Source organism: Castanea sativa, chromosome 4, assembly GCF_040712315.1.
Source record: "Castanea sativa cultivar Marrone di Chiusa Pesio chromosome 4, ASM4071231v1".
Lineage (NCBI taxonomy): Eukaryota > Viridiplantae > Streptophyta > Magnoliopsida > Fagales > Fagaceae > Castanea > Castanea sativa.
Window position 1 is genome coordinate 1,486,695 of NC_134016.1, and position 15,262 is coordinate 1,501,956.

General features: G+C 31.7%; 1 protein-coding gene across 5 annotated transcripts; it reads left to right on the forward strand.

Annotated features, from left to right (window-relative positions):
- The first annotated feature begins 1,107 nt into the window (after positions 1-1,107).
- Positions 1,108-8,592, forward strand: LOC142630214 (2-alkenal reductase (NADP(+)-dependent)-like). 5 transcript variants are annotated; one of them, XM_075804180.1, is made up of 5 exons: positions 1,108-1,409; positions 5,236-5,416; positions 6,275-6,441; positions 7,039-7,121; positions 7,987-8,592. In XM_075804180.1, exons 1-5 carry the CDS (start codon positions 1,167-1,169, stop codon positions 8,363-8,365), a joined length of 1,053 nt encoding a protein of 350 aa, XP_075660295.1. In that variant the 5' UTR covers positions 1,108-1,166; the 3' UTR covers positions 8,366-8,592. The 5 variants fall into 5 exon arrangements, with proteins under 5 accessions (XP_075660295.1, XP_075660297.1, XP_075660299.1 ...); XM_075804182.1 differs by having other exon boundaries at positions 7,060-7,121; XM_075804184.1 differs by having other exon boundaries at positions 6,362-6,441; positions 7,060-7,121.
- The last annotated feature ends 6,670 nt before the right edge of the window (positions 8,593-15,262 follow it).

A 15,262-nucleotide genomic window follows, 5' to 3' on the forward strand; every position in this document is an offset into this window, starting at 1 on the left:
AGACGGTAATTTCATGGCAGTTAAGAGGTTTCATGCATCACACAACATTTAGTAGAATCAATCATTGAAACTAATCACATTCGCTAGTTTGAGACATAATAATTATTTATTTAATAGGTGTCAAGAGAAAAAGAATTATTTACTTAATAGGAATATTTTCCGAACAAGGTTGCTCCTAATAATACTCTATATCACCAGATTAAAACACCAATCGATTTTTTATGTAGGTAGAGATTGAACCCCAAATATCATATTTAACCATCAAACTTTATTAGTTGAGCTAATTGGAATCCACATCACCTTTTTTGTTTTATATTGCAAGGTAGTGACTAGGTTTTCTCTCCGTCAATTTGTGTATTTATATTTATTTATTATTTGGTATAATAAATTTTGGTATTTCACTTAAAAAAAATTATTTGTAGCGTGTAGGTTATTTGCTTAAATTATTTCAATTTATTAATTAAATTGAATTAATTTAACTGTTTCTTTGTAATTTTAACATCATTTAAGGGGTATTAATGTACTTATTTGCAATATATTATTACTTTCAAATTAATTTTAGATATATATATATATATATATATATATATATATTTTAAAATTTTTGATTGTTGGTAATTATTTTTTAAACCTAAATTATAGGTTAAACTAAATAATATATATTTAAAAATAAATATTCATTTAATGAATTAATTTTTTATTCCTACTGTATCATATCTTAAGCCTTCAAAAAATATATTGTGTCGTATCGTATTGCATATAATTTTGTACCTCTTGTATTGTGTTGGTGCCACTATATCATAGTTTGAAACTCTTCAACTAAAATTCTCATTTTTAATTTAAATACAGATAAAGTATCGCGAAAAAAATATTATTAAAATTTCTATAAAGTAGTACAAATTAGTTAAAAATGGAAATGAAAAATTGTGTGTATCTAACTTTTTCTAAAGTAGACAATATTTTAATTAAGGACGATCAAGACGAAATCAAGTGGATAACATGCATTACAGTAGCTGATTTCTCAAAGTGTTTGGCGCACACGCACGTGTCATCTCCTCAGTCCACAAACTTCATATTATAAAAGCAACAATAATTGAAACTGAACACACAGCATAGATTGACGGAGAGAAACACTGAAACACCAGAAGCTCTTAGAAAGACTAACAATGGCCAGTGGTGTTGTTGGTGAAGAAGTGAGGAACAAGCAAGTAATATTGAAGGACTACGTGTCTGGGTTTCCTAAAGAGTCGGACATGCAAGTGATCAATGGAACCATGAAACTGAAGCTTCAAGAGGGGTCCCATGGAATAGTAGTGAAGAACCTTTACTTGTCCTGTGATCCTTACATGCGTATACGGATGGCAAGAGTTGAGGGTCCTAGCGTGCTTACCTCCTATACTCCTGGCTCTGTAAGCTCTCTCTCTCTCTCTCTCTCTCTCTCTCTGCTTTCTTGGTTTTGCTTCCTCTATGTTAGGAACCACTGTTGGCATATGGATAATGATTGTTGTTGTTGTTAGTATATAACTTAGTCTAGTCTAACCCATGGAGCTTAGCCTTGTATACTGTATTTGTAATATGCTCATATTATTTATACACAGAATATACATCTAGTGTTCTCTGTGTGAGCCAGTGTAGGAAAACTAAGTTCTTTAAGCATATGCTCCTAAAGATTTAGCAGCTCCAACGAAGAAAGCCTCACAGATTTTTCTATGGCTCTCTGGCTCCCTAAAGCTCAATTCTCAACTTTGATGTCTTTCTTTTGGGCTCAAGGAGCATGGAAACTGAAGTCCTCAATTGTTTGGTGCTTGCCTGTTTCCTTAAGTTGCTCGTATGAGCATTGTTAGCTACTTGCTCGAGCAGGTTCTTATTTGACCAAGACAAAATCCTGACTAGAAAACAGCCTCTGATAAAATTGCGCTCGAGTGAGATTTTTCAAATTGCAAAACTCTGAGCTTCTCTCATTAGGGAATTTATTGGACCAACAATTTCACACTCAACACAAATTACATTGTCATGGATATTTGCCAATTCAAATCATCACATGTAAAAAGGTAAAGGCTCTCTCTAAATAAAACTCTGTATTTTATTGAAGAGTACTAAGCAATACAACCACTCAACTTAATAAAATACAATTGCCTAGCTATCTAATAAAAAACGAAGAGAAACTAATTCCCACTTTTGAAGGAAAAGTGGTTACAAAGCTTATACTACAACTACCTATGATTACAAGAATTTATATCACATCCTTGTCTCCCTAAGCCACGTGGCAGCAATTCCTCATAAATGTGTATAAACAAATCATGGTAAGGTATGGCTTCTATTGTCTCCACTAAGTAGCCCACGTCCATTACCTCATGCTCTGTCCTTGGTATCGTGGTCTTGCCTTTCACTGTACTGGTATCAATTTTGGACTTATCTTCCACAACACTAGCATTAGTCCTAGCATCACCAACATTGAGATTGATCTCATCAAGTTTAACACCCCCACCTCAAGAGCAAAGCTCTTGCTGCTTGATCATCCACAATATACTCTGGATATTCAACATGATCAGCAAAAATATTAATCAATCCCAATTTCTTAACCATTCTAACATAGTTGTCAACACCAAGTGCCTTAGTAAAAATATCTGCCAATTGATTCTTGGATGCAACATGGAAAGTCTTGATTTGCCATCTAGAACTCTGTTTCTAACAATGTGACAGCCTGCTTCTATGTGTTTTGATCTCTCATGGAACACTGGGTTTGCAGCTATATGCAATGCTGCCTAGTTGTCATAGTAAAGTAAAACTGACTTCTCATGCTTCACTTGCAAATCTCTTAGTAAGAATAAAATCCAAGTAACTTCACAGGTGGTGCTTGCCATAGATCTATATTCAGCTTCAACTGAAGATCGTGATACCATTGACTGCTTCTTTGATCTCCATGAAATCAAAGCATCTCCAAGAAAAACACAATATCCAGTAAGTGATTTCCTTGTATCTGTGCATCCTGCCCAGTCAGCATCATAGTATGCTCTCAATTTTAAATCTGAATCACTTGGAAAGAAAATCCCTTGTCCAGGTATACCTTTGACATATTGCAAAATTCTTGTTGCAGCCTGCATATGAGGAACTCTTGGTTTGGCTAAAAATTGGCTTAGCCTGTTCACAGCATATGTGATATCAAGCCTACAAAGTGTCAAGTACATCAATTTACCTATGAGCCTTCTATACTTGCTTGAATCTGGTAGAAGTTCACCACTGTCCTTTGACAGTTTCAATTGTTTTTCCATTGGAGATTTAGCAGGCTTACAACCCATCATACCTGTTTCCTTTAAAATGTCTAAAGCAAACTTCCTTTGGTTTAAGCTTATTCCCTTCTTACTTCTAGCAATTTCAAGTCCTAAGAAAAACTTAAGTGATCCAAGATCCTTAATTCCAAATTTAGCGTCCAGAATTGACTTTAAAGTTGCTACACAAGTAGGATCATTTCTTGTGATGATCATGTCATCCACATAGACCAATAAAGCTGTGAACAAAGAGCCTTTAGCATGAACAAAAAGAGAGTTATCAGCAGTAGATTGAACAAATCCAAGTTGCTGAATAGTGTATGACAGTTTTGTATACCATTGTCTCGAAGCTTGTCTCAAACCATAAAGGGATTTAAGTAGCTTGCAGACAACAGGAGGAGCAGAAGAATTTGAAGAAGAAGAGGCAATTGAAGTCCCCCCCCTACTGTGAAAACCAAGAGGCAATAACATGTACACTTCTTCATCTAAGTCCCCATGTAAAAAGGCATTGTTTATGTCCAATTGGTGAAGGGGCCAACACCTAGAAGCTGCTAAAGCAATAAGGACTCTAACAGTGACTATCTAAGCAACAGGGGAGAAGGTCTCAAGAAAGTCAATGCCTTCCCTTTGTGTGTACCCCTTAGCCACAAGTCTAGTCTTGTATCTCTCCACTGTTCCATCAGGATTCAACTTAATCCTATACACCCATTCACACCTAATAGGGGTTTTACCAAGAGGTAAGGTGGTAAGCTCCCAAGCATGAGTTTGTTCAAGGGCCTGAATTTCTTTGTCCATTGCTGCTCTCCAAAGAGGATCTTTAACAGCTTGGAAGAAAAATTGTGGCTCTTGAGGTGATGTGCTAATTGCCAACAGATATGATTGATAACAAGGCTCTAAATGGGAGTAAGTAAGCCCATCAGCCACATCATAAGGTGCACCAAAAACATGAGTAGTAGCACAAACATAATCCTGTAAGTAAACTGGTTTAGTGGATTGCCTAGATGATCTTCTGATAGGTGCTGATGGTGGTTCATGAGTTGATGTGAAAGATGGTATAGCTGTGACAGAAGTAGGAGCTGAAGAATCAATAGAATCAAAAGCTGTAGGAGAGGAATCAGAATGGAGAGAAGAAACCTAAACTGGAATAGGATCAGTAACAGAATCTGAACAAGCAATAGACTCATCTTGGATAGTAATAGGAGAGACAAAAAAATTATTACCTGAGCTGGAAGATGCAAGACCATTAACTTCAGTAATTGAAGTAAAAGGGTCTGAAATCGAGGCTTTACTATTAATAAAAGGAAATATGTTTTCATGAAAGACCACATCTCTAGATATGAAAACTGTATTTGTGGACGAGTCTAAAACTTTGTAACCTTTGATGCCAAAAGGATAGCCTAGAAAGACACACCTTCTTCCTCTTGCTGCAAATTTGGACCTGTTATGTGCAAGTGTAGAAGCATAAAAAAGGCAGCCAAAGATCCTTAAATGAGCATAGGAAGGAGGACTGCCACAAAGGACCTCATAAGGGGTTTTGTTAGATAGAGGTGTACTAGGAATCCTATTAATCAAATATGCAGCAGTTAAAACACAATGCCCCCAAAGATGTAAAGGCAAATGAGAATGAAACATGAGTGACCTTGCTACATTCAAGATATGCTGATGTTTTCTCTCTACAATTGCATTTTGCTGATGTTTCCTCTCTACATTCAATATATATTAGTATGTAACATATAGGGTTGGAAAATTATATTGTTGAAATTTTTAAAAAGATAATCATAATTAAAAGCCAATTAAGTAAATGGTCAAATACTTTGTATGTTGTAAGCATTATATAAATTTAAAAAATTTAAAAATTTCCACCTCTTGCAATATATATATGTTGAGTGGGCTGTGTAAAATGACTCAGCTTGTATCTTGTTCTATGAGTGCAATTCTAATTTCTTTTTCTGATAATAACATGAAGCAGCCATTAACTGGGTTTGGGGTGGCCAAAGTTTTGGATTCAGGACACCCAAACTTCAAGAAAGGTGACTTGATTTGGGGCACAACTTCATGGGAAGAATGCAGCCACATCACAGAACTGGAAGGACTCTTTAAAATCGAGCACACTGATGTACCCCTTTCCTACTATACTGGAATTCTTGGTAACTTAGTCATCTACTCATTCCATGAAATATTCTAGATTGAATTAGCTACTAAATTACAATGAATGCTGCTTGTGCATGTGCCTGCACGTGTATGATTTGGATATGCATGTCTGCTTGGGTGTGTGTTTGTATGTGTGAATTGGATATGCATGTGTTAGCTTGTAAAATTCTTATTTGAAGGTGATTACTTCATATTTTCAGATGCGCTATATATGCAAATGCACCATAAAACTATGTGAGTTTCATAGTTTCTTACTGCCATTTATCTATTTTTCTCTTACTAGTTAGTTGTCATTGTTAAAAACAATGACAGTTAATAGTTATTCCATGGTGATGACCCTTACATTGTAATTATAACCCTCAAAAGTTTGAATCAAAACTTGCACGGATAATCCATATCCTTTAACTTTGATCCTGAGAAGCATGAATTCAATTCTTTTCTTGTGTTGAAATTTCGAGCTAGTGTGGTACCATTGGGTCCTTGATCAATTCAGTGAGCTGGCTCTGTAGTTTGCTGGAATAGATTTTGTAATTACAACTGTTTATGATTGTGGCTTTAGATCAGATATAATTGGCAGATGTAGTTGATTCTGAACAAAGCATGTATTCTTAATTGAAATTATGTGTTGAGTTTAGTAGTCTAGTTGGTTAGATAATTCTAGGTTTTCGACTAAGTTTGCTATGTACACTCTGTTTAAATTAATTACATACCAACAATGTGCATTTTAATATGGATGTTTAGCAACATTGCAACAGTCAATGTTATTAAATGAACATTTGACAAGATTAGGTGAGATTCTGCCATTTTACCTTTCCATCAACTAATATTCACCCTACAATTGGATTTAATTCTAGGTATGCCTGGTTTGACTGCGTATGCTGGTTTTTATGAAGTTTGTTCTCCTAAGAAAGGAGAGTATGTCTTCATTTCTGCTGCATCAGGTGCAGTTGGTCAGCTTGTTGGGCAATTTGCAAAGTTGATGGGTTGCTATGTAGTTGGTAGTGTTGGAAGTAAAGAAAAGGTGAGCTATTTCTATTTGGCATGCTTATGACCATGATTCAGAATTGTTAACCTGATCTCATCACGTGTTATTGGATTTCTTCGAAAATTTGTAGTCAATCTGACCCAATATGTGAACTCTCAGAACATTAGAATTTCTCTCTTTCTAACATGAAGCTTACTTCTTTTGTTCTTACAGTCGCTTCTTTTTCTATGACAGAATGAAATTTCCACAGGAAAACTTATAAACTCATATAATTCTTACTAATTAATACCAAAATAATTCCCAATTTTCTCTTCCCATGGAATGGTTCTACGGTTAATGACTACAATCTTCTGACCACTATGTATACCTGGTTTTCTTCTTAAAAATTTTGGATGGGAAACGAAAGGTATATTGAAGGCCTTGTTTTAGAAATACAAACATCATATACATAAATAATTCTTTATAGGAAGTAATCATTGCATGGTTTTGAGAGGATAGATTTCTTGCTAGAGTTGTTAGCCATGCAATGTCTTTCTTTCTCCTTCCCTTCTCTGCTCTAGAAAGGAATAAGCAGGCCAGTCAATACACAACAAAAAAATTTCTATCTTCTTTCTGATCTTTGATGTCATGCATGTTGATCTACTACGGAACAAGTTTGGGTTTGATGAGGCTTTCAATTATAAGGAAGAAACTGACTTGGACGGAGCTTTGAAGAGGTCAGTCTCTATAAATATTTCTTAACACATTTCTTGCTCTGTAGCTTTAATTAATCATTGGACATCAGATGGATATAAAGTTGTTCCTTCTTTCTTATTATCTATATGTGTGTGTGTCTATATTTTTATAATATTAAGGATAACATACATGACATGGTCTTGATCATCCTGATGATATTAGAAATTACGAGCTTTGGGTGAGTTCCATGGTTTATGTTACTAGCAGCTTAATTGTTGCATTGGAAACATGGCCAATGGGTTGAGGCCTTCTTATAAAATATCCAAAAAACAGAGATTGTTAATATGTACAATGCACCATTTCATCAATTTGTATAATAATTTTACCTCCTTTATCCTTGATGTAACCATTCATCACCATGAAATCATGTCTTCTTATGAATGACATTACAGACAAAGCCATGTAAATGACTTTGCACATGAAAGTGTACATTCTTCATTTGCAGATTTTATATTTGATTTTTCTATGTAGGTAGATGCTTGGTGATAGCACATTAATGGAAAATCTTATTAACAAGAAAGAATTAAGATGGTAATGGAAATTCATAAGATTATATTATTGTAGTATTGATTATGCATTTACAAATCCTTTTTAAAATAATTGTCATACTGCATCCACTAACATGCCCAGGCCTGTCTGATTAAAAAATAAAAAAAAATACAAAAAAAAAAAAAAAAACGATGCAGAATAAGGGGAAGGGGAGGGTAGGAAATTATTTATTTATTTTTTAAATCAAAGGTGCATGTTCTCCCAATTTAAGTTTCAGCCCACAGCTGTTAATTATGAGCTATTGAAATGTTATCTCAGGCACTAAATACAGTCTTCACTATTTCTGAGTGTCACCAGGTACTTCCCTGAGGGCATTGATATCTACTTTGAGAATGTTGGGGGGAAAATGCTTGATGCTGTGCTTCTCAATATGAGAGACCATGGCAGGATTGCAGTTTGTGGAATGGTCTCACAATACAATCTTGCTCAGCCTGAAGGTGTTCAGAATTTGATGTGTCTTATTTATAAAAGGATTCACATGGACGGATTTGCTTTCTTTGATTACTATAATGTTTATCCCAAGTTCTTGGATGTAGTGCTGCCTTACATCAGAGAAGGGAAGATAAAGTATGTGGAGGACATAGCTGAAGGCCTTGATAGCGGCCCTGCCGCTTTGGTAGGACTTTACAGTGGCCGCAATGTTGGAAAACAAGTTGTTTTGATTGCTCGGGATTGATTTAGCCATGTTTTGCATATTGATTTGCTATTATGTTGAGTTTTATGTCAAATTCTTTGATGTTAGAGGTCCACCTTGTAGTAGTTTAACAAAGCTGTCTGGTTTATGGTTTGGTGTTTTAGTACAGGAAATCTACGAGAAGGAACTTTGAACATTTACAAACCACATTATATGGTTTCCAACCTTTAAATTAGTCATAGATGGTATGTTATATCTCATTATGGAAACTATGTTTAGTAAGCTTTGAGGTCAGTAAGATAGAAAAAACCTGGCTCCATCTCTAGAGAATGTGAATTGATATTTTTAGGAATCCGATTTGCAGGAACATGTATTATTCATTCTGGTGTACAACGAAAATTGAGAGTAGCTCTGTTCGGTGCACAATGCAATTTGAGCCAAAGGTACTGTCAAATAAGCCATTATCATTTCTTGGAATTAGACATGGCAAAATGGGTCAGAATTTTCTGACCCGACCCGACCCGAAAAATACCTGACTTGAACCCGAGTTTTTTTTACCAAAAACAAAAACGGGTTGACCCGTGACCCGACCCAAACCCGAGTCATTTTTTAAAACTTTTTTTTTTTTGTTAAAAAAATAAAATAAAATAAAGGCAGTATTGGTTTAATTGTTTGTTGTGAGTTTTAAGGAAACAATTGAAATATTTACATAACTGTATACAAATTAATTGAAAGATAAATGATTGAGCAATTTGTAATGAGTAAAAATTTTTAAATATCAAATAGCAAAGTATATGCCAAGATAATCTAGTTCCAGTACAATTAAAAACATAGATTTAAAATTGTAGACTTGTGTGAGAATATTCACAAGTGTAAAACTAGTGAAGCCAAAGTATCAAATTAACATAAATCATGAATGCTTAGACCTATTTTTTAACAATTTATGTCCAAAATAAACGGCTTTTCAAAATAAATTATGATATTTCCTAAAGTGTGTGTTGCTTAACAATAATATGATATTCATAAAAGAGACCATGTATAAATAATTAAACAATCTAACTTTAATATATATATCTCAAATTGAAATAAAGTGCCAACCACAATTGACTATAGATTATAAAATTAATTTTCAAGATAGTAAATTTCTTATATGTTTTAATTCTTTGTCAAGTGAATTATCCAATAAGTTATTTGTAATTTTGTTTTATATTTTGGGATGTTGATATTGTGTAGAAATAAAACTTGTGTATTTTTTTTTACTTATCTTTGTGTTATTTTGTTTTAGATAGTATTGTTAGGATTTGTATAATTTTAAAATTATTAAATAAGTATTAATAAGTGTAATTTATTCTTGATATAAGTGGTGAATTCAAAGTAATGCATTTTACATCAAGTAATTTGTTACATGACTTTCTAAATGGCAAATACATGTTGTTTTCTTTAAAAAAAAAAAAATTCATGTGAAAAATACAAGTAAACTTAACCTAACCTGCAATCTAATTGACCCGAACCCCTTTTTAACCTGCTTAAAATGACCTATTTTTTACCTGCAATCCAATCCAACCCGATTCGACCCACCAGTTTTGCCATGTCTACTTGGAATAAACAAGTAGCTCTGTGAAATATCTGTTTCAGGTTGAGAGGTTGATGGCCTTAATCGTATGCAACCATGCACATGGTCGGTTCAAGACAAAGTCACTTAGGCATTGCTTTAAGGCCCCCCAAAATCTAAATACCAAAATAATAATAATAATAATCTTGCATCTCAAGAAATGAGAAGCATTTAAATACTATATTAAAATGTAAAATTTCTAATTATATATAAAATTATCATTTTATACCCCAAATTGTAATGAGCAGCCTTGTCTTTGCTTACCCATTAAAACTTTCAACTTTGTTTGAAAAAGAAAATTTTCAAATGTCAATGTAAAACCTTAAAATAATAATAATAACAATAATTTATAGGAAACTATTCTCTCTCTTACAGTAGATAAATTTTATGGTTTTAAAATAATAATATCAATGATAAATAAATAAGAAAAGGTAAAAATATAATGATTTTTTTATAAATAGGGTAAATTAATAATATGGTTTTGGACTACTAGATAATTTTGATTTGCTAACTCATTTTTATGGCTTTTGAATGGAGTTTGTGATGTGTCTTTGTATAAGAATTTCATTCTCTTTCCACTTCAATCCACTCGGACCAATTTGATTTGATCTAATTCGGTCCTTTCAATTCACTAGGTCCATTTGGTCTATGTGGTCCAGTGGGTCCATTCGGTCCAATGGGTTCATTTTGGTCTGTAAGTTAAGAGTCACATTTATTTTTCTATAATTTCCCACTTTCAAAAATGACATTGATCAAATTTTAAAGGTTATCTAAATTAAAAATCATTTATAATTGGGGAATTTAACCTCAAAATATCATTTGGAGTACAAAATTAGATGTAATATAATTGATAACTAGTCGCAGACTCGCACAATGTGTGGAAAAATTTGGTATGATTATTTTTTATTGGATAATTATTGAATTAATATATTAGATTGTATATTTTTAAAAATTCAATAGTTGTTATTTGAAATTATGTTTTAAATTAGAAGTTTTTTTTTTTGTAGTGCAGCAAAATATATTTTGTAGTCAGGTATTATATATAGTGAGATATGTATGCAAACACAATTCAGTATTTAAAAAAAAAAAATTTGATAGTGTGAGAACTATTAGACCAAGTTGTAACTATCTTTATTTTGTTTATTACTATACAGATGTATGCGATTTAACTCTTAAAGGTATATTTTTCTCTGATACATAGATCCACATCAATTTCTTTCTTCCTCACAATTGAAATTAAGTGAAAAAGTAAATAAAGATAACTATGCAATAGTTATCAATAAGTCATATATCATAAAGTGGAAATATAAAATAAAATCAAATCAAATGCAAAAAGAAAATTTTTCTTAAGTATTTATACATAAAAACATTAATAGCATAATGACGCTTTAGAGTAAATTATATTTTATCTTATTCTCTTTTTGGCATTTTCAGTAAAGATGATCAACTAAGCAAAGTAAAAGTTTACCAAGAAAGTTCAAAGTAACTAAAAATTTGATGGTGGAGATGCTAATTATTTGTAATAAAATGACCAAAATAAAAATAACAAATAGATTTGAGAAAAACACATAAAATTTCTAAATGAAATTTTACCAAACACATGAGATGCAACAATAAAAAATTACTACACTGAATATTTTTTAACTTCTTTGATACTCTATAAATAAAACAACTTTATTCACTTTTTGTCACAATATAGGTTATAGAGCGATTACAATGTTTATTATAATCTCCCCCCTTAGAGGTTATTTTATAAGCATTTGATTGAAATCAAAATATGTTTTTTATTTTTTGCCCAAAGGCAAGTTAGCCTACCAGATAATCCAAATGATTATCATGAGGACCTGCTACCATAGAGCAATTTTTGATAAATGTCTATTACATAGTTGTCAAAATCGCGATCTACATTGTAGGATTGCATGATTTTACCATCCCACCTCGCCAAAACGTTTAGGATCACACTAGGATCGTATGTATGATCGTATAGGATCATATAGGATTGTATGGGATCCTTTCGATCCTACTAAAAACATAAATTTTTGGTCTTTTTTATGAGATTTTTTTATTTTATTTTATGAAGCTTTAAGGGTTTTTATTTTTTCATGTTGTCATGGTATGACTTTTTATTTTATTTTTTTAAAATTATGTTAACCTAAGCAAATGTTTTTTAGTTTCTAGTTCACTTGTAATCAAACAAAATGAATGAATGCTTCATCATTTCTAAATAAAGAATTTGATGTTGGCTTTGTTGCCTTTTAAGCTATAATGTTATTAAATTTGTTTGATCAATATACTAATTTGTGTTCTAATATTACTAAAATATTTTTTTTATATAATTTTATTAGTTATGCTTGTGTTTGTATATTGATTGATTGATTTTTTTGAGTATGCTCCTTAATTGTTGTTGAGTGGTATAAAATGAATAGTTGAGTACGAAATTGTATCTTGATGTCTTTTGCAGTTCTAGTATATAAATATATAATGTCTACATAGATGATGAAATGGATGATAATGATTAAGAATTTAGGACAATGGTTATAAGAACCTTAGAATAGAAATAATTAAATGTTCACTTCACCTTAATATTCATCTTACTTTTGGATTTCATATTGTAATTAGCTAGTTTCCATTTGCTAACTTATTTTGGATTTCAAACTTGGAAAATATTTTTCATATGTTTTGATAAATATTTTGGTATTTAGTTGCTAATTAAACATTTATTGAACTTTTTAAATACATTGAGTCAAAACTTAAATATATTTGTTTTGTTAGTATAAACTTAGCGATGTATGACATGCAAATTACATCATATGATGCAAATCTTAGTTTTCTTAAGGATGAATTTATAATTTACATAATTATTCAACATATAAAGTTATTATCAATGTGTTTTTTTGCTTTAAATATGAAAATATGTAGGATCTTACGATTCACGATCCGATCCTACAATTTACGATCCCACCTACATTCAATAATCCTACGTAGGATCCCGATTTTAACAACATTGGTCTATTATATCGAACATTTGATGATATTTTTGGTTTAAATATCATAGATTCAGCTTCTCAACATAAACTGAATCTCTCCACAATAAATCTAATAAGGGTGATTCTCCACAACATCATCAACTTGAGTCTTGTAACGGCAAACTGATATCTTTTCATTGCTTGTAACAACTACAACCTCGTCTTTGCGTGTTAAAAGCTCATTTGCCACAACCATATGCCTCTTGCACTTTTTAAGAGCTATATCAGCCTTCTCCAAAAGTATTTGTATATCTACCTCTACCTGTTTAGTTAGGCAAAGGAAATCTTTCAGTCCTATTTCATTATAAAATAACAAAAGTCAAGGAACTTATAGCAAAAGGTTTTCTATGCAAAATTCCAGTAGAAGGGAGATTAATAGGCCTTCCACATTCTTCAAGACATATGGGATTATGAAAGACCATACATCCTCTGTCTACTTTTTCTCTTTTTCAAATTCACCTTATCAAAGAAATATATGAAGCTAAAAATATTGTGAATACATCTCTCTTCAATAGAAGTCCATTGGTAGACACATTCAAATTTGTAGCCATTTATATTTTGTTTTAATTGATATAAAATCAATTAAAAAAAATGTATTAACCCAAATGAGAAATTTAATAAATACAGCACTGAAAAATTAAATAAAAAAACCATCGATCTAAATTAGAGTTATAAGAAAGAACAAAAATTAAACGAGAGAGAGAGAGAGATAGAGAGAGTACTCACAGTTTTTGTGTGGAAATAATATGGATTGAATGGAATAAATAATTTCAAATTTATATAAAAAAAGATGGAGAGAAGGAGAGTTAAAATATAAGAAAAATTAAATGATGAAGGAAGTTTAACAGGAAAATAAAGAGTAGTAAGGAGATAAAAAAAAAAACAAAAAACAAAAAACAAAAAAACAAAGAGGGAAGATGAAACGTTTAAATATTAAATTTTAAAAATTACTTGAAATTAGAAAGAAGAAAACGAAAATTTGAAATCAATTTGGATAGCTGAATATAGTCAAACATTTGCATTTAATGAATAGTAATATTATGTAATTAATAGCCAAACATGTGCATATATCCACTAAAAAAATAATGAATTATTCAATTTTAACAATTACTTGAAATTAGAAAGAAAAAAATGAAAAGTTGAAATCAATTCGGATAGCTAAATAGTCAAATATTTGCACTTAAAACAAATGAATAGTTAGGGGTGTGCAGCCAACCCGCTAAAACTGACCCGACCCCACCCAACCCATTGGGTTAGGTTGGTTTTTAGGGCTTGGTGGGTTGGGTTGGGTTACAAAATTATTTTTGATTAAGGGTCGGGTTAGGTTTGGGTCACAAAATTTCAAACCCGCCAAACTTGACCCGACCCGACCCACCTATATATTTAAAATATATTATATAATTAATAAAATTTTTAAATAACCAACTCTTCTTATCTTATATAAAAGCCAATTTATTCATACAAACCCTAATAAACTACTATTGTTGTTTAGTCATTAGTGTTATTTTCGATTAAGAAGTTACATTGATACTAATCTTTGGGTTTTTTGATGTATTTATATTTATATTTTTTTCTGCTCAATTTAATAATAATAGTAATACAAAAAATTGTCCAATTTATGGGTTCAACCCGACCCATGTGATGGGTTGAGTTGGACTTATGTGATGAGTTGGGTTGGGTTGGGTTGGGTTGGATTGAATTTTTTTAACTCACCATAGTGGGTTAAGTCAAAAAATCTCCTTAACCCGACCCATACACACCCTGTGAATAGTAACATGTTGAATAGTAATGGGTCCATGAATTATATTTAATTATTTTATATAAAATAAAATTAGAAAATCATAAAAGAAATTTTTTAAAAGTATGACGTGACTGATGAAGTAGCTCAAGCAAGTATAACAATATTAAATTCTACATATGAGCTTTTAGATATATAATATATATAGAGAGATAAAATACTTAACTACAATTTTATTTTAACTTTTTTTTTGGTTTAAAAATGACAAAAATAAGATCTAAAAATAAATAAATAAATCCTCTAGTTCTGGAATGTTTCCTAAAATGGAGGACAAGAATAGTTTAGTAGTTTCGAAGCGACCATGATAAAGAAACTGAAAAAGAATTCAACCAACGTGAATCGTCACTGCTGATTCTCACAGTCACAGCTAACAATCATCATGAGTGACGTATCATGGTACACATTTGACAATTACACATGTTAAAAAAATCATCAGTGACGTATCATGGTACTTAGAACACACATTAAAATATTGTTATGTAAGCACTCACACAACTCCTATA

Excerpts from the sequence above, each read along its gene's own strand:
- LOC142630214 (XM_075804180.1), top strand. The coding sequence starts at position 1,167 with ATGGCCAGTGGTGTTGTTGGTGAAGAAGTGAGGAACAAGCAAGTAATA. Across the intron at positions 5,417-6,274 it reads CTACTATACTGGAATTCTTG|GTATGCCTGGTTTGACTGCG; the intron begins GTAACTTAGTCA and ends ATTTAATTCTAG. Across the intron at positions 7,122-7,986 it reads TTGGACGGAGCTTTGAAGAG|GTACTTCCCTGAGGGCATTG; the intron begins GTCAGTCTCTAT and ends GAGTGTCACCAG.